This window comes from Bubalus bubalis, chromosome 3, assembly GCF_019923935.1.
Source record: "Bubalus bubalis isolate 160015118507 breed Murrah chromosome 3, NDDB_SH_1, whole genome shotgun sequence".
NCBI lineage: Eukaryota > Metazoa > Chordata > Mammalia > Artiodactyla > Bovidae > Bubalus > Bubalus bubalis.
This window is the reverse complement of record NC_059159.1, coordinates 173883304-173908851: the sequence shown is the minus strand read 5'-3', so window position 1 is coordinate 173908851 and position 25548 is coordinate 173883304. Positions and strand designations below refer to the sequence as shown.

The 25548-nt window shown below is 57.5% G+C and overlaps 1 protein-coding gene across 1 annotated transcript in view; it reads left to right on the top strand.

The window, feature by feature from the left end:
- The window catches only part of TPO (thyroid peroxidase), a 35224-nt gene extending 19253 nt beyond the window's left edge, over positions 1–15971 (top strand). The window contains exons 9-17 of the mRNA XM_044940574.2: positions 681–936; positions 1454–1624; positions 2381–2618; positions 3243–3451; positions 3930–4100; positions 9680–9811; positions 11075–11174; positions 14832–14964; positions 15768–15971. Coding sequence (XP_044796509.2) covers positions 681–936; positions 1454–1624; positions 2381–2618; positions 3243–3451; positions 3930–4100; positions 9680–9811; positions 11075–11174; positions 14832–14964; positions 15768–15806 — 1449 coding nt within the window. The 3' untranslated portion in view covers positions 15807–15971. The remainder of the gene's footprint in view (positions 1–680; positions 937–1453; positions 1625–2380; positions 2619–3242; positions 3452–3929; positions 4101–9679; positions 9812–11074; positions 11175–14831; positions 14965–15767) is intronic.
- Positions 15972–25548: the final 9577 nt, after the last annotated feature.

Genomic DNA, 25548 nt, shown 5'->3' with positions numbered 1-25548 from the left:
CTCTGGGGTCGCACAGAGTCGGACACGACTGAAGTGACTTAGCAGTAGCAGCAGCAAACCTCAAATCAGAGGATAGTGAATGGAGAGTCAAGTTGGCCATTCTCACTTGAGTGATGTTGGAAAAATTATTTGCACCCGTCAGACACGTTTACTGAGTCCACTGGTCTCACGGGGCTGATGGGGGGCCTTGTTTTAAGTCGGTGGTGTCTGCTTGCGGGTCTCTGATGTGGGCGCTCCTGCAGCAGACCCTGGATAGCAGCCCTTTAACCCCTCCACGACCCTGTAGATCTTGTGTTACAAAGGAGGAAGGTGGGTCTCGTCCAGATCCACACAACGACCTCAACATAGGATGGGCCTGCTCCTTGTCCGCTTTTGAGCCCCGGTAGCCCAGGCACGGAGGGCTCAGAGCAGAGGCCGCTGAGCCCTGCTGGGCCAGGCCTGGCCCGGACGGCGTCTGGGGCTGTCTCTGACCCAACTCCACAAAGGCCGAGAACTCGGGAATGTATTTGGAACAGATACTGTTCCTATCTCCTGCTCCTCTGCCAGATGGCATGACCCCCAAAGACAACCCTGGGGGTGTGGCGGCCCCCAGGCTTGTACAGGAAGGGAGCCCCTCCCCGTGGCCCGGGCTGGGACCCAGTGTCTGGGCTGGGTTCCCACCAGCTCTCCTTTGTCTGCAGATCATCACGCTGCGCGATTACGTCCCCAGAATCCTGGGCCCTGAGGCCTTTGGGCGGCACGTGGGCCCCTACAGGGGCTACGACCCCAGCGTGGACCCCACAGTGTCCAACGTGTTCTCCACGGCCGCCTTCCGCTTCGGCCATGCCACCATCCACCCGCTGGTGCGGCGGCTGGACGCCCGCTTCCAGGAGCGCCCGGGGCCCCACCTGCTGCTGAGGGACGCCTTCTTCCGGCCCTGGCGGCTCCTTGAGGAAGGTGGGCACCCCTGGCCCACCCTCGAGAAGAGGAGCCAGGTGGCATCCTGCCTGCTGGCTGGATGCTCTTGAGAGAAGCAGCACAGCCAAAGTGTTTTTTAAACGACAAGCCCGGTTCATCAGACTCTCTCCCTGTCCTGGGTTTCCAGAACTCCCAGGCAGGGCCCTGGGCACTCTCAGCCACCTGGGCTTCGTTCACTGGTCTGCACTTCAGACTCAGCGAGCGCTTCCTTCTGCTGTAATGTTGCTGTGGCTCAGAAACAGACACCGACGCCCTGCCCTGAGCCGCCACCCAGTCCCTTCCAGCGCACATGGTGGTCGGGCTGTGGGGGTCTGGATGGGAGACTCCACCACCAGGCGGCACCCTAAGGGCCGGGAGACTTGGGGATCCCTGGGGGGCGTGGAGTTCCTGAGCTCATGAGAGATGTTTGTTCAGAAGCAGCCTAGTTCGCTATCAAGGCCTGGTTCTGTTTCCCGGACTCAGCTGAGGGCGCACCTTTCTTCTCTGCCTCCTCCAGGCGGCGTGGACCCCGTCATGCGGGGTCTGCTGGCGAGACCGGCCAAGCTGCAGGTGCAGGACCAGCTGCTGAACGAGGAGCTGACGGAGAGGCTCTTCGTGCTGTCGGACGCAGGGACCCTGGACCTGGCATCCATCAACCTGCAGCGGGGCCGGGACCACGGCCTGCCAGGTGGGCCTCCATGTGCAGAGAGCCGAACCTGCGGCTTTGCCCGCATCCAGGAAGCGGCTTGTAAGGCACATCAGCTGTGAGACTGAAGGCCATTCAGCTTTTCTCAGACCCTGGAGCAGCCGATGTCCTGAGCCCCCGTCCAGGGAGGGGGCCCAGGTGTCCAGCAGAAGTGAGTCGGGGAAGCGAAGCTGTTTCCCGGACACACAGCAGCATGTCGGGCCCCAGGATGCAGTGTCCACCTCCCCCCGATCCTCTCTGACCATCCATGGGGCCAGTGGGCACTACCCCACTGCCTCCAGGCTGTCGCTGGTCCAGTCTCCCGGTTGCTGGGGAGAGTGAGGACCTTCTCGTCGGGCCTAGACTCTGTGATAAAGACACAACAGAGTGCCCAGGAAGGGAGACAGGTGGGGAGACAGGAGTCTGCCAGGCATCCGTGACAGACAGCAGGGATACCCGATGCCCAGAATGCGTGTCCCAGAGCCGGTCCCAGCCGCGGTGCTGGGCCAAGACTGAGCCCTCCTGGGGGAACTGCCCAGGCCAGCAGCGAGCAGCAGGGCAGGACTCCCCGCTGGTCTGTGGACAGGCTGTGAGAGCCCCCACCGCCCAGGCTAGAACCATCCAGCGCCAGGTTTGCTGGGCATGGGGCCTCCAGGGGCCGCTGTGACCGGGACCCTGTGGCCACAGCCCCAGCTGGCGGGTGGGCGGGCGGGGGGCATCCGGACCCCGGGGACAGGCAGTCTTGGCCCTCTCCCCCAGGGTACAATGAGTGGCGGCAGTTCTGCGGCTTGTCCAGACTGGAGACCCGGGCCGACCTGGGCGCGGCCACCGCCAACGGGAGCATGGCCGACAGAATCCTGGACCTGTACGGGCATCCCGACAACATCGACGTGTGGCTGGGCGGCCTGGTGGAGAGCTTCCTCCCAGGGGCGCGGACTGGTCCGCTGTTCGCCTGCCTCGTGGGAAAGCAGATGAAGGCCCTGAGGGATGGCGACCGGTAGGGGCCCCAATCAGCTCCCTCTGAGGAGCTAGGGCGGGCGGTGCAGAGGACTCGTCTCAAAAGGCGGGGTTTCATGTGACGGGGAGAGGGGAGCGCTCTGGGGCTTAGGTCCACTCTGGGCTCTGATGGCTATGCAGCGTCTGGCGAGGAAGGGAGCCTGTCTGCAGCACTGGAATTGCCCTGCGATCCGTCCATCGGGCTGGAGGAGGGCCCCGGGGAAGGGCCTGCAGGGTAGGCCCTCCTGAAGCTGGAGCCCCTCCTGAGGCTGGAGCCCCTCCTGAGGCTGGAACCCCTCCTGAGGCCGGAGCCCCTCCTGAGGCTGCAGGCCCTCCTGAGCCCGCAGGCCCTCCTGAGCCCGCAGGCCCTCCTGAGCCCGTGGCCCCTCCTGAGGTTGCAGGCCCTCCTGAGCCCGCAGGCCCTCCTGAGGACGCAACCCCTCCTGAGGCTGCGGCCCCTCTGCATCACTGTCACCGCCTGGGGGGGGGCGGCCCTGCCCCCAAGACCCTGGATGGCCTGGCGCGGTGTCCCGCGGTGGGGGCAGTGTGGGCACCGGGGTGGGCAGGCGTGGTCGCGGGCCCGGCCTGGGCTCTCACAGGAATGTACTCATGCATGTCCCCGCAGGTTCTGGTGGGAGCACCGCGCGGTGTTCACGGAGGCCCAGCGGCGCGAGCTGGGCCGGCACTCGCTGTCCCGCGTCATCTGTGACAACACGGGCCTCACCCGCGTGCCCCGCGACGCCTTCCGGGTGGGGCAGTGGCCCCAGGACTTCGAGTCATGTGACCGCATCCCGGGCATGGACCTGCGCGCCTGGCGGGAGGCCCCTCCTCCAGGTACCCGAACCACGAGCTTCTCTTCGAGGGTCAAGGTCGGGATCTGGGGGCGGAAGCCCCGTGTTTCGGAGGGGAGGGGAGGAGAGGATTGTCTGGGGGCGTCTCCCTGCTCAGCTGCTCCCTGGGCTACAGCCTGTGCCTGCCCAGGAGCCACTGCGACTCCCAGGCTCGGGAGGGTGGTCAGATGGCTGAGACCCGTCCCCGCCATGTGCGGTGTGGACTGTGGTCGCCTTTGATTAATGGGGTTCCAGGGGATGGGCGGGAAGCCTGGGCAAGGCTGATAGGAGGGGAGGAGTTAGAGGCCTGACCGGGCCAGGGGTCAGCGGGAGGGCCAGAGCTGGGCAGGGCCTGGAGCTGCGTCCTGCCTGGAGGGAGGAGACTGGGGACCTGACCCTCCTGGGAGGCTGGGGGTGCAGCTGCAGAGGAGGGACTGGAAGGCGTGCTGCGCTGACTGTGGTCCCCGGCCGACCTCGCCCAGACGACGCCTGTGGCTTCCCGGACGAAGTGGAGAACGGGGGCTTCCTGCTCTGCGAGGAGTCTGGGCGGCGGGTGCTGGTGTTCTCCTGTCATCACGGATTCCAGCTCCAAGGGCCCGAGCAGGTCACCTGCACCCGACGTGGCTGGGACTCCCAGCCTCCAGTCTGTCGAGGTCAGTGGCTCAACGGGTGTGTCTCTGCAAGACTCGACCCTGTGTCTGCATTTTTCAAATTAAGGATAACTTGTATAATATTATAATGTAACATAATATACTGTTCATACTGTTCATGGGGTTCTCAAAGCAGGAATACTGAAGTGGTTTGCCATTCCCTTCTCCAGTGGACCACGTTTTGTCAGAACTCTCCACCAAGACCTGTCCGTCTTGGGTGGCCCTACATGGCATGGCTCACAGTTTCATTGAGTTAGACAAGGCTGTGGTCCATGTGATTAGATTGGTTAGTTTTCTGTGATTGTGGTTTTCAGTCTGTCTGCCCTCTGATGGAGAAGGTTAAGAGGCTTATGGAAGCTTCCTGATGGGAGAGCCAGGTTGGTAGGTGACCGATATGCTACTGGAGATGTGGAGAAATAATTCCAGAAAGAATGAAGAGTTGGAGCCAAAGCAAAAATAACACCCAGTTGTGGATGTGACTGGTGATGGAAGCAAGGTCCGATGCTGTAAAGAGCAATATTGCATAGGAACCTGGAATGTCAGGTCCATGAATCAAGGCAAATTCGAAGTGGTCAAACAGGAGATGGCAAGAGTGAATGTCAATATTCTAGGAATCAGCGAACTAAAATGGACTGGAATGGGTGAATTTAACTCAGATGACCATTATATCTACTACTGTGGGCAGGAATCCCTTAGAAGAAATGGAGTAGCCATCATGGTCAACAAGAGTCCAAAATGCAGTACTTGGATGCAATCTCAAAAACGACAGAATGATCTCTGTTCGTTTCCAAGGCAAACCATTCAACATCATGGTGATCCAAGCCTATGCCCCAACCAGTAATGCTGAAGAAGCTGAAGTAGAATGGTTCTATGAAGACCTATAAGACCTTCTAGAACTAACACCCAAAAAAGATGTCTTCTTCATTATAGGGGCCTGGGATGCAAAAGTGGGAAGTCAAGAGATACCTGGAGTAACAGGCAAACTTGGCCTTGGAGTACAGAATTAAGCAGGGCAAAGGCTAACAGAGTTTTGCCAAGAGAACGCACTGGTCATAGCAAACACCCTCTTCCAACAACACAAGAGAAGACTCTACACATGGACATCACCAGATGGTCAATACTGAAATCAGATTGATTCTATTCTTTGCAGCCAAAGATGGAGAAGCTCTATACAGTCAGCAAAAACAAGACCAGGAGCTGACTGTGGCTCAGATCATGAACTCCTTATTGCCAAATTCAGACTTAAATTGAAGAGAGTAGGGAAAACCACTAGATCATTCAGGTATGACCTAAATCAAATCCCTTACGATTATACAGTGGAAGTGAGAAATAGATTTAAGGGACTAGATCTGATAGACAGAGAACTATGGACGGAGGTTCAAACATTGTACAGGAGACAAGGAGCAAGACCATCCCCATGGAAAAGAAATGCAAAAAAGCAAAATGGCTGTTTGAGGAGGCCTTACAAATAACTGTAAAAAGAAGAGAAGGGAAAGCAAAAAAGAAAAGGAAAGATATACCCATTTGACTGCAGAGTTCCTTCTTATCTGATGGGAGATAAGAAAGCCTTCCTCAGGGAACAGTGCAAAGAAATACAGGAAAACAATAGAATGGAAATGACTAGAGATTTTTTAAAGAAAATTAGAGATACCAAGGGAACATTTCATGCAAAGATGGGCTCGATAAAGGACAGAAATGGTATGAACCTAAAAGAAGCAGAAGATATTAAGAAGAGGTGGCAGGAATACACAGAAGAACTGTACAAAAAAGATCTTCACAACCCAGATAATCACGATGGAGTGATCATTCACCTAGAGTCAGACATCCTGGAATGTGAAATCAAGTGGGCCTTAGAAAGCATCACTACGAACAAAGCTAGTGGAGGTGATGGAATTCCAGTTGAGCTATTTCAAATCCTGAAAGATGATGCTATGAAAGTGCTGCAGTCAAGATGCCAGCAAATTTGGAAAACTCAGCAGTGGCCACAGGACTAGAAAAGGTCAGTTTTCATTCCAATCCCAAAGAAAGGCAATGCCAAAGAATGCTCAAACTACCGCACAATTGCACCTATCTCACAGGCTAGTAAAGTAATGCTCAAAATTCTCTAAGCCAGGCTTCAGCAGCACGTGAACCGTGAACTTCCAGATGTTCAAGCTGGTTTTAGAAAAGGCAGAGGAACCAGAGATCAAATTGCCAACATCCGCTGGATCATCGAAAAAGCAACAGAGTTCCAGAAAAACATTTATTTCTGCTTTACTGACTACGCCAAAGCCTTTGACTGTGTGGATCACAATAAACTGTGGAAAATTCTGAAAGAGATGGGAATACCAAACCATCTGACCTGCCTCTTGAGAAACCTGTATATAGGTCAGGAAGCAACAGTTAGAACTGGACATGGAACAACAGACTGGTTCCAAATAGGAAAAGGAGTTCATCAAGGCTGTATATTGTCATCTGCTTATTTAACTTATATGCAGAATACATCATGAGAAACGCTGGCCTGGATGAAGCACAAGCTGGAATCAAGATTGCTGGGAGAAATATCAATAACCTCAGATATGCAGATGACACCACCCTTAGGGCAGAAAGTGAAGAGGAACTAAAAAGCCTCTTGATGAAAGTGAAAGAGGAGAGTGAATAAGTTGGCTTAAAACTAAACATTCAGAAAACTAAGATCATGGCATCCCGTCCCATCACTTCATGGGAAATAGATGGAGAAACAGTGGAAACAGTAGTTGACTTTATTTTTTGGGCTCCAAAATCACTGCAGATGGTGACTGCAGCCATGAAATTAAAAGATGTTTACTCCTTGGAAGGAAAGTTATGACCAACCTAGATAGTGTATTCAAAAGCAGAGACATTACTTTGCCAACAAAGGTCCATCTAGTCAAAGCTATGGTTTTTCCAGTAGTCATGTATGGGATGTGAGAGTTGGACTATAAAGAAAGTTGAGTGTCAAAGAATTGATGTTTTTGAACTGTGGTGTTGGAGAAGACTCTTGAGAGTCCCTTGGACTGCAAGGAGATCCAACAAGTTCATCCTAAAGGAAATCAGTCCTGAATATTCATTGGAAGGACTGATGTTGAAGCTGAAACTCCAATCCTTTGGCCACCTGATGTAAAGAGCTCACTTATTTGAAAAGACCCTGATTCTGGGAAAGATTGAGGACAGGAGGAGGAGATGACAGAGGATGACATGGTTGGATGGCATCACCGACTCAATGGACAAGCTGAGTTTGAGTAAATTCCGGCAGTTTGTGATGGACAGGGAAGCCTGGTGTGGTGCAGTCCATGGGGTCACAATCAGTCTTACACGACTGAGTGACTGAACTGAACTGAACATAATATAAATTATGTAATATAATTTGTGTGCATGGATGTGTGCTAAGCCACTCCAGTCGTGTCTGACCCTTTGTGACTCCATGGACTGTAGCCCTCCCATCTCCTCTGTCCATGGGATTCTCCAGGCAAGAACACTGGAGTGGGTTGCCACGGCCTCCTCCAGGGGATCTTCCCGACCCAGGGATGGAACCTGTGTCTCTTGCGTGTCCTGCATTGGCAGGCGGGTTCTTTACCATTAGCACCAACCCATTATTACTTGTATAATGTAACATATAATATAATGTAAAATAACTTATATAATATTGTACAGCAGCTATACTTCAACTTAAGAAAAGAACTAAAAGGAAACCCCAATGCATACACGCATAACCTCCCTCCCCCAGAAGTGCCTGTGGGCATCACTGCCTTCCAGAGACTGTTTGCCTGGATAAAGGATGCCCTCCCAGTGGCCCCCATCCCTAAGTCATCTTCCTAGAAAGGAAGCCCCAGGTGCCACCTCACAGTTGCCGACAGGTGAATGACTGGCAAAGGACAGAGCCGGCAGCAGAGGCTGGAACTCCAGAGAGGCTCATGGGACGGAGCTGGCAGAGCCAGTCCTGCAGTGAAGCAGAAGTGTTTCCACTGGAGGCATCAAGGATGCAGAGTCCCCACTGGAGGTCGCCGTTTCCCGGCGAGACCTCAGTATCCTGCCTGCGGGGGCCCAGCATTCCTGCTCCTGGAGGCACCCAGAGCAGAGACCACGGAGCAGAAGCAGGACGCCTGCGGGGCCGGGAGAAGCACCCCGACGTCAGCCGTGTTAGCAGGACCTCAGAGTGGTGGGAGGTGGACTCAGGCAAGAATCGGGCCGGTGCACAGGGAATCAAAGCAAGACCCAGTTTGCTCAGTTCTACAGTTTCGATCTGGGAAGAGGAAACCATCCGGAGATGGAGCAGGGTCCTAGTTAATGGCCTGTGAAAGTACCTAATTCGACCAGAATGTGCCCTGAAAAACAGGGAAGATGGTAACTTTCCTGTTGTGTATAGGTCATCACAATACAAGATTTTCATTCCAATTCTGGGGACTCTAAAAGTGTTGTCCCAGAAGGGCCCCAGCCTCTAGACTCTGAGTCGTGGAGAGGGGACCTGGGGGAGGCGGGGGCTGCCGCAGGGAAGGTGCAGACGCTCCCTCCAGGTGCCAGAAGGATGACCAGGCAGCAAGATAGGGGCTCTGGGCGACATCCAGGTTCAAGCTGCAGACGAACCGACGGCACAGGGAGCTGCCTGGAAACCGAGGGGTTGAAGGCATTTCTGCCTCTTCACGCGTCTAGATCTGCCCCGGAGGACGTGGGCACAGCCGGGACGGGCACCCCGTCAGGTGAGGGCTCAGCCATGAGCAGAGTGGACATGGGGCGGATGGCGGGCAAGGCCTCCTTCCAGGATTCCTTCAGAGCGTGGCTCTGGAACCCGGAACCCGGCTGGGCCTAATGCGGCGACGTCTGGATGCATCTGATGCCACGTTAACCAGCTCTCTGTTAACCAGCTCTCCATCACTCCCGGGGTGGTGTGTGGTCATGCAATACAGGTGTGGGACATGTCGAATCTCTGGATGCCTGCCCCAGCCCAAGTCTCCTGGAATCGGCCCAAATAGAGGGCTAGTTATTTAGACACGGGAGCCTGAGGACTTAGCGTAGTCGTGGGTTCAGGTGGGAGACCACAGGGGCTGCACACGTTCCCCGTTTTGGGGGCTCAGCTCAAGCCCGGGGGGCAGGTCTCGGCTCCTGTTGCACGCCCGGCGTGTCCCCGGTGGTGGAGGCCCAGTGTGGACCATCGGGCTGGACGCTGTAGCTCGGGGCGGGCTGACTCGGACGGCGCCACTGTCTCCCAGGGAGGCCAAGTCTCCATGTCTGAGCAAGGCCCAGTGGCCTGCATGACCTGTGCCTCCAGGCCATGTCCCAGGGGCCTGTCCCAGGCCAACTGGGGGGTCACGGGCCTGGTGGCCACCATAGACGGGGCGGGAGAAGTGGTCAGGCCAGTGGGGCAGAAGGCGGCCATGGGCCGAGCTGAGTCCTGAGGGGCTGACCGGCACACGGCCTCGGGGGAGGGGGCTCAGGGGGTGTTCTCCTTCAAAGGGCAGGAGCCGGGAGGTGTGGCCCCGGCCTGGGGTGACATCCCCCTGCTCCGGACTAGAGACAGGACTGGGGAGGGGCTGGCCTCCTGGGGAGGGGCGCGGAGGCTGGGCACTGACCTCCCATCGTGTGTGCAGACATCAATGAGTGTGAGGATGAAGTGGACCCCCCCTGCCACGCGTCCGCGCGGTGCAAGAATACCAAGGGCGGCTTCCAGTGTGAGTGCAGCGACCCCCATGTGCCCGGCGAGGACGGCAGGACCTGTGTGGGTGAGGCCATGGCCTCTGTGCCAACCAAGAGTGTCTGTGCCAGCCAGGGGGTGAGACCACGGCCTCTGTGCCCGCTGGGGGTGTCTGTGCCAGCCAGGGGATGTCTGCCCGCCGGGGGGTGTCTATGCCCACACTTGGGGTGAGACCACAGCCTCTGTGCCAGCCGGTGGTGTCTGTGCCCCCACTTGGGGTGAGGCCATGGCCTCTGTGCCAACCAGGGGTGTCTGTGCCAGCCAGGGCATGTCTGCCCGCCGGGAGGTGTCTGTGCCCACACTCGGGGTGAGACCACGGCCTCTGTGCCAGCCAGGGGTGTCTGTGCCCGCACTCGGGGTGAGACCACGGCCTCTGTGCCAGCCAGGGGTGTCTGTACCAGCCAGGGGATGTCTGCCCGCCGGGGCGTGTCTGTGCCCACACTCGGGGTGAGACCATGGCCTCTATGCCCGCGGGGGTTGTCTGTGCCAGCCAGGGGATGTCTGCCCTCTGGGGGGTGTCTGTGCCCGCACTCGGGGTGAGACCACGGCTTCTGTGCCAGCCGGGGGTGTCTGTGCCCGCACTCGGGGTGAGACCACGGCTTCTGTGCCAGCCGGGGGTGTCTGTGCCCGCACTCGGGGTGAGACCACGGCCTCTATGCCCGCCAGGGATGTCTGTGCCAGCCAGGGGATGTCTGCCCCCCAGGGGGTGTCTGTGCCCACACTCGGGGTGAGACCACGGCCTCTGTGCCAGCCGGGGGTGTCTGTGCCCCAACTCAGGGTGACTGCAGGTCATCGTGTGGCCTCGCTTTTCCCACACCCACATTCTCTGACGCTGGGTGGGATCAGGGCCCGCGGGTTTGTGCCTGAGACACAGGAGGCCGTGAACCCTGGTGGGGGGCGGTGCGGACCTGTTGCAGACGCTCAGTTTCAGCCCCCCCGAACTGTCTCTGAGGGGGAAGCACGGGATTTGAGCCCTGTGTGCACAACAGAGAGGGTAAGCAGCTTGCTGGTGGTCACACAGCCTCACAGCTGCAGGCCTGGAATCTTAACTTGGCTTCCAGCTCCTGCAGCAGCACCCGTTACCAGGGCGAGACCTCTCAGCAAACTCCCGCGGGAGGAGCAGAGCTCAGCTCCAAGAGCAGCAGAGGCCAGCCGGGGATGGATGGCCAGCGGGACAGAGCTTGCTGGGCTCCCAGGGTTGGGGCACCCGGGCCGGGGCTGGGGTCGGGCGGGCAGGCTGGCCCCAGTCCTTGGCTGGCAGGCTCACCGACAGGCTCCGCCCTTGTTCCAGACTCCGGGAGGCTCCCGCGGGCATCTGTGGTCTCCCTGGTGCTGGGTGCCGTGCTCGTCTGCAGTCTGGCCGGTCTCACCTGGACGGTGGTTTGCAGGTGGTAAGTCCCCACTTCGCAGCGGCTCCCCACCTTGGGCCCGGCTGATCTGAAGCTGGTGGTGATCGCTGGCTGTCTCCATTGGTGCCCATCTGTGTCTAGAGCCATTTGCTTCCTGACTTGCCTTTAGCCCCAAATACTGAGGGTGAGCAACCCTACAAGGCAGAGGGTGTCCGCCATCTGGATGGAGGCTCGGTGATACCGGATCGCTGGTCCGATTAAGCCATTGTGCTGAATGACGAAGGTTCTTGTTCTTACAAAGGTTTCTCAGAGAAGAGAGGTCTTTCCTGAGTAAAACCTTATTCTTCATTCCTCTCCCTTCCCTCAAGAGCAGACCTTCAGATCGGCCTGGGGCCAGCTCTCCCCTGCTGGCTACAGGAGTCCTGCTTCTAAGACTTGGGTGCAGCACCCAGCCCGAGTCCATACGTCACGCTGACGTTCTGCTCCCGGCAGCCTGTGCTGGGCACCTGTCTTCCCGGGAGCTCAGCCTCCCGCACACCAGTAGATGACACCTTGACTGCAGACCAGGAGTCTTAGAGGGGTGTGGTGTCAGGGAATGGCCCCTGTGTTTTCACAATCCCCTGGTCCTGAAAGCTTAGCTATTACCAGTTCTTAAAACCATTGGATACCAAGAAATCAGTTAAGCAATAAAAATGAGATGGGCTTAGGCAAGCAGCCCCAGTCAGCTGGCTCTGTAGTCACCTGCTAAACGCTCCCACTGTGAAGCTGGTGTTACCATAGCGTAGCATTCGGGTGCAGTTTTGCGTTTGCAGAGCTCGCAGTCAAACGTCAGTCACCTTATTGTTATGAAGAATGCTGTGCCTCCCCCCCTTGACTCGGGAGAAGTAGCTGTTCTCTTCAATTTAAATGAGCACCTTCCTGAGGGCCTCTGGGAGGGAAGCACCTGCCACACTTGACTGCAGACTCTGGAGCCTGGAGAAGCCCCTACAGACACGACTTTGGTTTCCAGGTGTCTCTTACCTGAGCCACCTGTCAGCCCATGGAGGGAGGGAGACTGCTGACAGAGAGGGGAGGGACAGGAGTTCTTTATGGGACCACGTGGGCCTCTGCGTGAGCCCCCGAGTTCCCGCGGGGCCCTGGACACTCTGCATCCTCAGAGTCCTGAGGCAAGGAGCCTAAACCACAGCCCCTCCTCCCAGAGGCTCCTCTGAGCCCCTGCGCATCCGCACGCTGCGGCCCTGATGATTCCAGCCCAGTGGAAGGGAGGGGTCTGATGGGAGAGACAGAGAGACAGACAGGGAGACAGAGACAGAGAAGAAACAGAGAGACAATGGAGAGAGAGAGAGAGAGACATAAAGACAGAGAAGAGACAGAGACAGAAAGAGATAGAAAGACAAGAGAGGGACCACGGAGAGAGACAGAGACAACAGAGAGAGACAGAGACACAAAGAGAAAGAGACAGAGACAGAGACAGAAAGACAACGGAGAGAGACAGAGAGAGAGACATAAAGACAGAGACAGAGACAGAGAGGGACCACGGAGAAATACAGAACAGAGACACAAAGAGAAAGAGACAGAGACAGAGACAGAAAGACAACGGAGAGAGACAGAGAGAGAGACATAAAGACAGAGACAGAGACAGAGAGGGACCACGGAGAAATACAGAGAGACAGAGACAACAGAGAGAGACAGAGACACAAAGAGAAAGAGACAGAGACAGAGACAGAAAGACAACGGAGAGAGACAGAGAGAGAGACATAAAGACAGAGACAGAGACAGAGAGGGACCACGGAGAAATACAGAGAGACAGAGACAACGGAGAGAGACAGAGACACAAAGAGAAAGAAACAGAGAGAGAGATAGAGAGACAATGGAGGGAGACAGAGACAGACAGAGAGACATAAAGACAGAGAGAGACAGAGAGGCAGAGATGAAGACAGAGAAAGAAACAAAGATGGAGAGATGCGCAGAGAGAGACAGAGACCGAGAGAGACACCTCTTAGGACACCTCTCAGGCGCTCTGGGGGCCTTGACCTTAATTCCGTGTTGATTCTCCCGCCCCCAACCCCATTTATCCCTCCCCTACTATTTTAGATCTAAGCCTGTACATTTTGGGGTAATGACTATTAACATAATTTCAGCCAGAAATATACCAGTATTGACACATTTCCACTGAAAGGCGGATTCACAGAGAATGCCATCAAACCAACTGTCCGATCAGCTTTCTTCATGCAATAAAAACACCACTGTTTACATTATTTATCTCATTGAAATTATATTCACCAAGATAAATATTTTTCTGTGCAACTTTTGCACTAAAAGCTTGATTTGTGATCAGTTGTCTGGGCACATCCATCTTGCTGATCAGGCTCCAGTCCTGAGAGCGTCTCTGCCTGCTTGCTCCTGTGCTCTGAATGTCTCAGGTCAACCCTTTCAGGGTGAATTTCATCCAGATCGCGTTTCCCAGTCAGTCATCAGTCAGATGACGGAAACGGTGGGGTGCACACCTCAGTTCCTCCCACATGCTCTTGTTTCATCATCTGTCCCAAATTTAATTTCCCACCCTGAGTCTCAGGGCGTGAGGTGGAAGTCCTCAGAGTCTTCTTTGTTTAGGACAAGCCTTACCCTGTGCCTTAGGCAGCTGGGATGCGATTGTAGCGGGAGAGAAGCATTAACTCGCATGCTGCCCACTTACCCTGGAGAAGCTGGGATGGGGACCCGGGCGGGGCAGCCTCTCCTGGGCCCAAGGGCTAACCTTCCGGGCTCGCACCTCAGGTCAGCACACCCGCTTCCCCGTCCCCCCTCCTCTTTACGGGGAGGTGACCCGCTGGGAGACTGGCCTCGCCAGCTCTGCCGACCAGAGCCCAGAGCTGGCCTAGAGGACACACCCCTCGCTGTCGCTGTAAGAGCGGCTGCAGACGACTGGGCCTGTCGTGCAGAGTGTTGCTGTTTTGCTGCTGTCAATCTTTTGCGATTTATCAGTCTCTCTTTGAGAAAACCGTAGAGCTGTGTCCTTGTGTGAGGGGGCTGAGTGGAGGCAGTTTCAGCCCAGTTTTCCTGCCCTGCCATCCAGCGAGGGGACCCAGACTCTGGTGTCCTGTCCTGACGTCCAGGGAGGCTGGTGTCCCACGTGGCCCCTGGCCCAGCAGAGCCCATGACGCTGTGTTCTGTGGGTCCCGTCTCAGTCCCCCTGTTCCTCCCCTCCTACCCCTCACAGGGCCCCGTGACCCCCTACTTGGGACCCAGCCCCTTCAACACCCGTCCCTCCCCCCCACACCCTCCCCCAGGGTCGCTCAGAGCTGAAGGCTGATGGCCCACCCCGAGTCAGGCAGCCTCACCTCTTTGGACGCGTTTCTGAAAGTCCCCACTGGCTCAGGCTGAGATTGTGTCTGAGAAGCGGTCCAGTCACCCCAACTTGCACACCGTGACCTCTGCTGTCCTTCCTGCCCTTCACTCGGGGTGATGCTGGGCTCCCCGAGGCAGAGTCTCCTCGGACGCTCCAGCAGGGCCCAGGCATCTGCCTCCAGCCGTGCTCCACGGAATTTCCAGTTTTGTTTTCTAAACCAAAATGGTGGCTTGAATCTAAAGCACGTCTCCGTGTCTGAGGAGCGAGCTGGTGCCGCTGGGAGTGGCCCTTGGAGGCTGCCCCTTGCAGGCCCCTCTAGGTGACAACCACTGAGAGGCCACATTTATCCACAGGATGCTTGCCGACCCCAAGTCCCCGCTGCCGCCTGTGGAGGGAGAGGGAGAAGGACCTTCCTGGCTGGGCCGTGGGAAGCCCCGGGACGTGTGCACTCTGCCGCGGGACGCTTCCGCGGGGCTAGCAGAGCAGGTGAGTTCACAGAGGGCCTTCCTGAGGTTTGCAGCCTCGTGGGTGTCTGTCAAGACCCAGGAAGTCATTGGAAGCACTGGGGCTGCGGGCGCATCAGCCTGGCCCTCCTGTGTTTCTATCTGACACCGGCTCCACCCCCAGGCACCTTCCCTCTGCCCGGTTCCTTCTCCTACGAACTGCATTCATGGCAGATGCTAATTTGTCGAAGTGTTAACCTACTTTTTAAAATGTAGAGGCACATTGGAATCAGTGACCCAGAGGGAAAGGACTGGAGATGCCTTTCATTTGTACGAAAGGCTTCCAGCCCAAGGGTCCCTCTCAGGCATCAGCATCCACTGTCTCAAGTGCCAGCTGATGCTGCCGGGAGAGGAGCCAGAAGCTGAAAGAAAGCGTCGACTTTTACAGTGCGCTTCTTAAGAAAAGGAAACAGTTAAAATTAGTGTGAAAGAATCAGTCTAAGCTTGCTTTTCGCTACTTTTACTTTATAAGCACGAATGATCCCAATGGTGTAATATTTAAAAAGTCACTGCTATGCCCCGGGGCCTGCCTGGAACTCAGGGCTAGGTGGTGTTCGGAGATAAAACGATCCCATCCTTGGAGGCGGAGTGGAATCAGCCTTGGCACCTGCCTGCAAGCCTGGGACCAAGAATACCCGCCACCCTGAGCAAGGAGGGGCCGCGAGGCGCCCAAACAGGCCTTTGTAGCGACCCCCGGAGCAGCACCCAGGTGGGCCTTCACCAGTCTCCAGGGGCCAGCATGTGGCTTCCCGCTGGTCTGAAGCTCACCAGGGCTTCTCTCCCTAGGGCCCGGCCTGTGGATCCCAAGTCCTCCTCTGCAAGTAGGAGCCCCCCACCCCTGTGTGGGGCGCGTGTGCTGCTCACGGGCCAGGCTTACGTTCGCCTGGACTCTCGTGGGGTGGAGTGACAGGACCCTTGCACGCTGCCCACTGCCTGCTCAGGACACGCTGACTGGGCCCGGGCGAATAAATCCCACCACCTTACGGTCGTCTGATTCTATTTGTAAGCACACCGGAGGGGTCCCTCCTGGAGCTGGGGGCGGGGGGCGGCGGGGGGGGGGGGCACCATGAGAATGTATTTACATATGAGGCATATTTACGTTTTGTAGGGTTGGGCCCCTCCTGGGGGCGGGGCATGAGAAGGTGTTTACAGTTTTGCATATTCATGACCCTTCCCCTCCACCAGAGGAACAATGGTCACTTCCCCGCCCCCCACGGGCCTCATTGTCTCTGCCTGGCATTCTGCTCCCTCTCCCGTGACCGCCCACCTCCACCTGGGTTTCCTCCCAGCCCCGCCCCTCCTCCGCTGATTCTTTGGATGCACTGTGAGCCCAGGGCACCTCGTCCGTCACCGCAAGCGCCTGGACCCACGTCCCTCCTTCCTCCTGTCCTCCCGGGAGCGGGTAGGACCACGGCTGAGGCTGGGATAGGGTCAGGGAGTCGTCCGATCATCTGGGAACCTGCCGACGGACTTGGACTCCAGGCCCCACTTCCCAGACCCGTCCCCACAGCTCCAGGCGTTCTCTGCCCCTCCCTGTCCCTCCCTCAGCTCAGTCATCCTCCAAGGGACCCCCGTGGGCTTGTGAGCGGTCCTGGGGGAGCGTCACCCCTGTTCACACAGGGAGCTGGTGATTCAGTGAGACTGGGCAGGGGGTGACAGCTGGGAGGTGGTGCTGGGCTCTGCCCCCCACCCTGCTGGGTCCTTCCTTCCCCAGGACACAGGGAGCCTCCTCCTGGTTAGAACCGGGCACAGAGAGGTGCCTGTGGCCTGTGCTTGTCGGGCTTTGAGGCCACAGGAAGGTGGGGATAGACAAGACCCTGCAGCTCAGCTCTGTGCCAGCAAGGAGGCAGCTGACCGGGAACCCGAAGGTCTGCTCTGCATGTTAAGGTGCTGCACTGAGAAGCAGCTGTTACTCTTTGTAACCTGAAAATACAGCCTCCCGTAGGTCCTGGGCCAGCCTGCCCCACGTTCCTAAGCTCTTACTGTTGATATAAGACCTGTTAATGACATAACGATTGGGCCACCACAGGAGACCCCCCACCACCCTCCCTTGAGAGTAAGCTGGGCCCTGAGCCACCCGCTCTGTGGGCAGATGGCACCACCTGCTGGGGGACCAGGGCATCTCTGCCCGCGGCTCTGCCCGAGCAGCACCAGGTGTCCACTGAGAGGACCACCTCTTTGGGGTCAGGTCAGTTCAGTTCAGTCGCTCAGTCGTGTCCAACCCTTTGCGACCCCGTGGACGGCAGCTCGCCAGGAATCCCTGTCCATCACCAACCCCCGGAGTTTACCCAAACTCATGTCCATTGAGTCAGTGAGGCCACTCAGCCATCTCATCCTCTGTCGTCCCCTCTCCTCCCACCTTCAGTCTTTCCCAGCATCAGGGTCTTTTCCAATCTGTGCCTCGAACACGGGCAGCCTCTGCCTCTGCCCGCTTTCTCCCCTGGGACACGGGCAGCCTCTGCCTCTGCCCGCTTTCTCCCCTGGGACACGGGCAGCCTCTGCCTCTGCCCGCTTTCTCCCCTGGGACACGGGCAGCCTCTGCCTCTGCCCGCTTTCTCCCCTGGGACTCCAGTGCCACCACCGTCCCTGTCGGCTGTCACCCCGAGAGGCCAGGTCCCGTTGGGGTCACAGCACAGCGGGCCAGCAAGTCAAGAGGTGAGGTGATGGGGAAGGAATAGCAGCTTTACTCAGAAGCCAGCAGACTGAGAGGAAGGTGGACCGACATCCTGAAGAACCATCTGAATTTGGGGTGGAATTCAGGCTCGTCTGTATAAGCAAAGGGGAAGTGGAGGGTTCAGGACTGGGGGTGAATGTGTGGGGCAGACTCTTAGTGCCCCAGCCTTTAAGGACGCACAGCACGTCCGTGTCCTTCTGCCTTTCCTGTGGGCTGGTCCAAGGTCCCGCAAGCCCTTGAGCTGTTAGCACTTTTCCACACTTGCTGCTGCTACTGCTAAGTCACTTCAGTCGTGTCCGACTCTGTGCGACCCCATGGACAGCAGCCCACCAGGCTCCCCCGTCCCTGGGATTCTCCAGGCAAGAACACTGGAGTGGGTTGCCATTTCCTTCTCCAATGCATGAAAGTGAAGAGTGAAAGTGAAGTCGCTCAGTCATCTCCGACTCCTAGTGACCCCATGGACTGCAGCCCACCAGGCTCCTCCGTCCATGGGATTTTCCAGGCAAGAGTACTGGAGTGGGGTGCCATCGCCTTCTCTGCTTATTCACAAGGCTTCTAGGCTGAAAGTGAACTTATCCACAATGAGTTTCAGCCGTGAAATGTGTCCCTGGACACAGCAGCGTTTCTCTGACTTGGCTGTTGAAGAGCAGGGCTCAAGTGACAGGAAACAGGCCCAGAGAGTGAGGCAGGGCGCCAGTGCGTGTCAGCGCCCTTCTGCTCTGCTCCAAACCCCTCCATCCCGCCCAGTCCTCCGGGGACCCCACAGGCATGCGCCCACCATGAGGGCCACCCTGCCAGGTGCCCCAACTTCGGGACAAAACACACTTCCCATAGAGGGAGTGTTCTCAGAAAGATTCCCGTGGGAGTCAGAGAGTTTATTTCACTGCGAACATTCTAAGAGTTGTTTTTAATCAGTGATAAACTGCAGGAGGCATCTTACCTGGAGGTCTGAAGACAAAATGAAATACTCACGAGTGTCCCCTCCTGCACGAAGCCTTCCTACCCCCGGCCTCCCCCATGGGTGAAGGGGAATCTGTGTCCAGGGACCCTCTGCAGTGAAATACGCTCAGCTTGGTTGGTACTGAGCTCATGAGATGAAAAAAAAAAAGTAAATACACAGCAGAATCGAGACTGGGTGGACAGTTGCGTCAAAACCTCCAAGAATGAAAGTGGGGCTCCCCCCGGGGATGGCCACCCCAGAGTCCATCCACGCACCTCGCGCCCCACGGGCCCCACCTCCTGAGGCGCCCTCTTTAGAGCCCACGTCGCATGGACGCGGCTGAGCCCCGGCTTGTGTGTCCGCGCTGCTTTGGGAGGATGGAGGCGAGAAAGCATCCTCAGAGGCGGGGCCGCGGGGCCCTGAAATCCCCAGGGCCCCGCATGTTTCAGCGCAGGGTCGGGCGACTTCTGTTACAACTTCTGTTAGAGTTTTGCATTTACTACTTTCATTGCAAAAGAAGTGGGTAGCGCTTTAAGCTGCCCATTTCCCTGGTCGCTCAGCTGGTAAAGAATCCACCTGCGGTGCCAGAGACCTTGGTTTGATTCCTGGGTCGGGAAGTTGCGCTGGAGAAAGGCAACTCTGTCCCAGCTTCCCCTCAAGGCTGCGCCTCTGGCCCCACGGCCGTGGGGGTGGGGATGGGAGTAGCTTTCTCGAGGGTGGTCGCTCGTCCCCAAGCCCGGCAGGGACTGGGCGGGGGGCGCCGCCCGGTGTGGACATGCAGGCTCGACCGCGTCTGTGCGTGGCTCCCCCGGTCAGCCCACAGACCCCCAGGCTGGCTTGCTGGGAAGCCGGAGACGGTCCCTCCACACTGGCCCTGCTGCTGCAGTGGAAACCTCAGCTGGGAAACCTATTTTCTTAGTGGGTGGAGGCACTCCTGGAGATGTTTTCCGCAGACGTAAGGAAGCGGGTTCCAGTTTCCGAAACTTGTTTTGGGGCCAGGCCGCGGCGCTTTGATCCAGAGCGCAGCGGGCCCGCCCTGTGGGCGCCGGCAGGCCGCCAGATGGACCGCGTGCGGCTGCGGCCTCTCCGGGGCTCCCATCCACTGAGGCCTCTCCCGGCCTTTCCCGGGGTGCGCAGTGTTAGGACCCAGACCCGCACATCGGAGGTGAGCGAGCAGGGTGCGCTAAATGCCACCAGAGAAACGGCAAGCGTGCTCTCCCAGTGCAAGCAGGCAGCCCCACGGGGCATGGCCCTTGTGTGCCGCTGTGTCCTCTGGCCACGGCTCCTGGGGCCCTCAGGGGGCACCCTGCCTATGGGCGGCACCCAGGCGGTCTCCCCATTGGGCCTGTGCTCGGTGGTGGGGGGTGCTGCCCTCCCGGCCCTCCCAGCCTGCGTTCACTGCCCGGCCTCCCTAACCATCGCCATCTGCACTCCCGGGGTGGACGGCAGTCTGCGGCCACTCTCCATCCTGAGGCCTGGATTTACAGCAACCTGCATCAGGGCAGCTCATCACCAGGGGGACATGGTACTCTTTGTAAGAAATGCTTCCTTCAGAAGCTTCCATTGCCAGGGCGGACCACAGAAATTCAGAGGAAGGGGAGGAGGCTGAGGCTGCGACGATCTACAGCCAGAAAACGAAGGTTTGGGGGAAATAGGAGGGTGGGGTGTTGAGCTTGGCAGCGGCTCACGTCTTTGCCAGAGAGAACGCGAGGCGATTTGTGCAGTTTTACCACACATGCCAGCCGGAATCCGTCTCTGCAGATTCATAAATGACTTTCCTCTCATGTTACAGGCCCAACTGGGGCTGAGAGGGTCACTTACATTTGCCGTTGTGTGTTACTGAACTTTATAAGGAAAATTACCCAGTCTGGTGGACTCTGAGTCTCAGAGCCGCCCCCCCCCCCCCCCGCCCCGCCCCGCCCCGCCCCTCGCGAGCGGGAGTCTGGGGTCCTCAGTTGCCCTCCAGGCTCCACACCGGCCTCCCCTGGGCCCCAGGCCGCGTCAGTGGGGCAGGCTGACCACCTCCGAGGCCTGCCTGCGGTCAGCAGCCCGGCCACCTCAGCAGCTACTTCTGTCCGTCTGTCGCCGCGCAGGCTCGGTACAGACGGGTAGACGCGAGCCGCTGGTGCCTGCGGGAACCGGGAAACACGGAACCCGCCCTCGGCAAGGTGTGCAGAGAGGCCCTGGCCGGCGAAGCTGGGGGTGTCACAGGAAGTGAAGTCGAGGGACCGCTTAAGTGACGGCAGCAAAGGTCACTCAGCATGGCACCAAGCGCAGAGCCTGCTTTGGGAGAACTGGCAGACGGGTGGGCTGGGGGCAGGAAGCTTTTGCAAAAAGAAAGACTGAAAAAGAGAAACAGAAAGGGAGCGTCTGGGGTGCCTGTTGGCCCTGTTTGGGGTGAGGAGCCCAGTGCCGGCCTGGCACGTGGGGTGTGCCAACCACGGCACTGGGCCTGGGGGCGGCAGAACCTCTACATGGATGCTCCTGAGGGTCCCGGGAGGAGCAACTCCATCTGGGGCCTGGGAGGTTATTTTAGGACAGAGAACTTGCTGTTTCATCCCCCGAACTCCACAAACCTGCAGATCTGCTGGGGAGGGGAATAGGGGGTGCCGGGCTTCACAGGAGCCTTGCAGCTGCTTCCAGCAGCTCGGCACTGAAGGCAGAGAGCAGGTGGGTAGTCACGGGACCAGAGTGGACAGCAGCTGGTCCCAGAGCTCTACTCCCCTGCCCGTTGTCAAAGGGACGCTCCGAGCAGCCTGCCTGAACACCGCTCCCATCTTTGAGCCTGGGTGTCCCGCGTGGGGCCCAGACTCCGCCCCCTCCAGCCGCCTGGGCCACTCTCAGGCTCAGTGGGACTGCGGCGATGATGGTGATAATGAACTTGACAAGACGCACGCAGCTCAGTGCTCACCGCAGCCAGGACATGGAAGCAGCCGTGTCCATCACCAGAGGAACGGGGACGGAAGATGCGCTAGGTACAGGCAGTGGGATGCTACTCAGTCATAAAAAAGAATGAAATGATGCCATTTGCATGGATGGACCTAGAGATTATCATACCAAGTGAGGGAAGTCAAACAGAGAAGGACAAATGTCATATGATATCACTCACATGTAAAATATATTAGAAAAAAAAAGGTACACATGAATTTATTTACAAAATAGAAACAGACTCAGACCAGAGAACACAAGCGTATGGTTACCAGGGGGGAACAATTGAGGGAGGAATGAATTTGGAGTTTGGGATTAACGTATACACACTATAAAATGGATAAACAAGGTCACACTGCATAGCACAGGGAACTAGATTCAACCTCTTGTAATAACTTATAATGGAAAATGATCAAAAGGAATACAAATAAATGCACACACATATATATAAAACCAAATCACTTTGCTGTACTTATGAAAGCAATTCACTCTGGTAAATCAACTATATACCAATATAAAATTATTAATTAACTGGTGACAACGGCAACCCTGGGGGTCCTGACGTGAGTCTCCGTGCAGGTGGACCCAGCTCGCTGGTGGGCTGGCGGTAGTTTCTCATCTCTTTTCTACAAACACCTCGGACGCTGAGCACAAGCTCATTCAAATCTCTCTAAAGTTAGGCTCTGGGCTGTAAAAATCCTTCTCGAGAAAATAGAGTTGTCTCAAACTGCCATGTGAACTATTTTTTGTTGGCAGTGTTTAAATCCACTTTTCTCCAACCCCCAAACTGGAAAAACAATTTTCGTTTGGAAACGCCTGGGCTGACATGGTTGTCGAGACCGATCTTTCCCGGGGTTTGCGGTTTCGCCCGGGGGAGTGCTTCCGTGTGTGTGGAGCGCTGACTGGTTTTGCTCGTTTCCAGCCAGAATGTGTGCGCTTCCTGCTCCGACTCAGAGCGTGAGGCACTGGGAGGTGGACGGTCCACCCCGCAGGGCCTGGGAGGCGGTCAGCCCTGCAGCAGCTCCGTGGGGAAATGGGAGCTTCTGGGTCAGCTCAGGGAGCCCAGACCTGCTTCCGGGGACGTGCCAGGTCCCTGGCCCCTCAGACGCTGGGGAGCTCGTGGTCCCTCCGCTCCAGGTGAAATGTCCTCCGTGGAGCTGGCCAAGCAGGGGGTTGGGGGGCTGCGAACAGAGCCCTGGGACCCAGCAGGGCGGCTCCTTTGGATGAAGCAGGAACCGGAGATGCATCCCCGCACTCAGCTCCTGCACGGAGGGGACGGGGCCAGCCAGGGCGCCAGACTCGGCAGGACCACTGCCCCCTGCCAGGACCACCGCCCCCTGACGGGGCCAGCCAGGGTGCCAGACTCTGCCAGGACCACTGCCCCCTGCCAGGACCACCGTTCCCTGACGAGGCCAGCAGGGAGTGCCAGACTTGACCAGGACCACCGCCCCCTGACAGGTCCAGTGCTCCCTGTCGGGGCCAGCAGGGGGCGCCAGACTCGGCAGGACCACCGCCCCCTGACGGGGCCAGCAGGGGGCGCCAGACTCAACCAGGACCACCGCCCCGTGACGGGACCAGTGCTCCCTGTTGGGGCCAGCAGGGGGCGCCAGACTCGGCAGGACCACCGCCCCCTGCCCCCATGGGGTCAGCCGCCTCCCTCCTCGGTTTCCTCCACGTCTGCAAATCACCTATTTTCTGAGACACATTCGTGACCCCCAATTGAGACTCAAGGCCATCGACGGGCATCACCGGGCGTGGTCCGCGCCCAGCCGAGGTCCGAACACAGCCTCTGCTCCAGCTGGCCTGGGCACAGGGGCTCCCTCACCCCTGCTGGGTGCTGTCCTAGTTCTGTGCTCGCGGTGATGTCTCTATTTAAAGTGGCCCAAGCACAGCGCGGCAGGGCGGCCTGGGGGTCCAGCACCTGGCCTGAAGGTAGGAGCAGGTCAGTCAGCCCGGAGGGCCTGGGAACACCTGGCCAGCCCCGTGGCGGCCAGCCTGCCCTCAGCAGCTCTGAGGACCTGTCCTTTGTCCTCACAGCCTCCAGCCCTGCGGGCTGTCCCCTGGGTGTGTCCAGGGCTGGTCATGCCGCCCTGACGGTCATTCTCAGTTGTGTCTGCAGGGCCAAGGAGAACAAGGAAACCATGACTCGAGTACTTCAGGCTCAAGGAATCGCACCCCTGGGAGCAGAGTCAGCCATCCAACCGCTGGGGTGCACGCATAGCCCTGCTGACCTCCTGCTGGGTCAGAGTGCTTTGCGAGCTGTTCCCTGAGCAGCCGGCCTTCCTGACAGCAGTGACCGCCTCGGCGCCCGCCCCTCATCCTTGCGTTGGAGGCTCCCATGGTGACTCAAACACCCTCTGTCCTGGCGAGGCTAAGAACAGAAACAAACAACAAAGCTCATCCAGTGGGGCTGGGCCAGCACCCGCCCCAGGGACCCCGAGACTTCGGCCCCTCTGAAGTTTGCAGACAGAGGCCACTTGCCAAGTCAGGGCTGGGCTTGCCTGGCTGGACGAGAATCAGGGAGACACGGAGCTGAGCCTGTGTATCACCTGCGCCAGGTCGGAGGCTCACCCACAGACAGGTGCCACCCGCTCTCTGACCCCCAACCCCGTCCTGCGCCGGGCAGTCAGCAACGGGCTACAGGAAGCAGGCTGCACACTTCCGGACAGAAGTCTGATGATTCAGTGCAGGCGACTCTACCGACCGGTCCAGACCGTGAAGGTAACCGGGGCCCTCAGACTGCGCCATGTTGTTACCAAGACAGCTATTGTTAACACAAAGGAAGACATCTGTATTGTCCAGGCTTAACAGTCCAGCAATACAAGCAAAAACTATCATTTGTGAACTTTTGACATTTTGAACCGTGAAGTTGCTCAATTAGATAATTTGGTGTGGTTACACATTGCAAAAGTAGTATCTTCAAAATGGCATAAAGAAGGCAGAAAAATGGTCCCAAGTTTATGGTAATAATTAGATTCCAAAATTCCCAAACAACAAACCGTTTCTGAGTACCAACTCTATTTATGCAAAAAAAAAAAAAAAAAAAAAGAACAGAGGCTGACCACCTACAAATCACCATCCAGGCCAAGACCAAGCAGGGCACCCAACGCCATTGAAGACGGAAAGGAAACAAACAGAACTGTCCTTATTTTAAAAAAAAAGATTGGATGTGTAGAAAATCTAAAACCTAAGAAAAATGTGCAAAATCTTTGGAAAACACCATAAATCCTTGCCAAAGCCTATTAAAGAAGCCGTTTAAAAATGTAGGAATATGTCATGTTTATGAATGGGAGGATTAAGTGTTTACAAAGTCAACTGAACTGAGATTGAATTCTAGATTCAATGTGATACAGCCCTAACCGCTGCAGGGAATCAACAGGCTGAAACCAAAATATGCTGGGAAAGGCCAGGACCCTGTGGACATGGAGGGTCCTGCCTCAGCTGGGTCACTTCCACCCAGGCGTCGAGAAGATGCTCACACCCCTGCACCAGCTCGGACAGTGGGCACTGGCGCAGGCTGCAGCAAAGAGACTCGGCACAAACCCAGAAACACTCACACGGGGGCAGCCCCCCGTCAGAGCGGCAGCCGATGTGGTGGGGAAGGAGGGTCCTATCCATGGGAGAAGGGCCCTACCACCAGGACGGCGCAGCAGAGAGGGGGACTCACGCTGCCCCGCTCCATAGGCTCCGATCTGTGAGAACGTGACTCTAGCTTACGTTCCTGCTGCCCGAATGCACGCGTGGGCTTACCTGGTGGCTCAGCTGGTAAAGAATCCGCCTGCAATGCGGGAGGCCTGGGTTCCATCCCTGGGTTGGGAAGACCCCCTGGAGAAGGGAAAGGCTACCCGCTCTAGAATTCTGGCCTTGAGAATTCCATGGACTGTACAGTCCATGGGGTCACAGGGTCAGACACTACTGAGCGGCTTTGACTTCACTGGTGAACTCTTACTGAGAATCCAGCAGGCGGACCCAGTCACCACGACACAGGCGTGAACCAGGGAGACGCACTGGCGGATGTGAGTGCG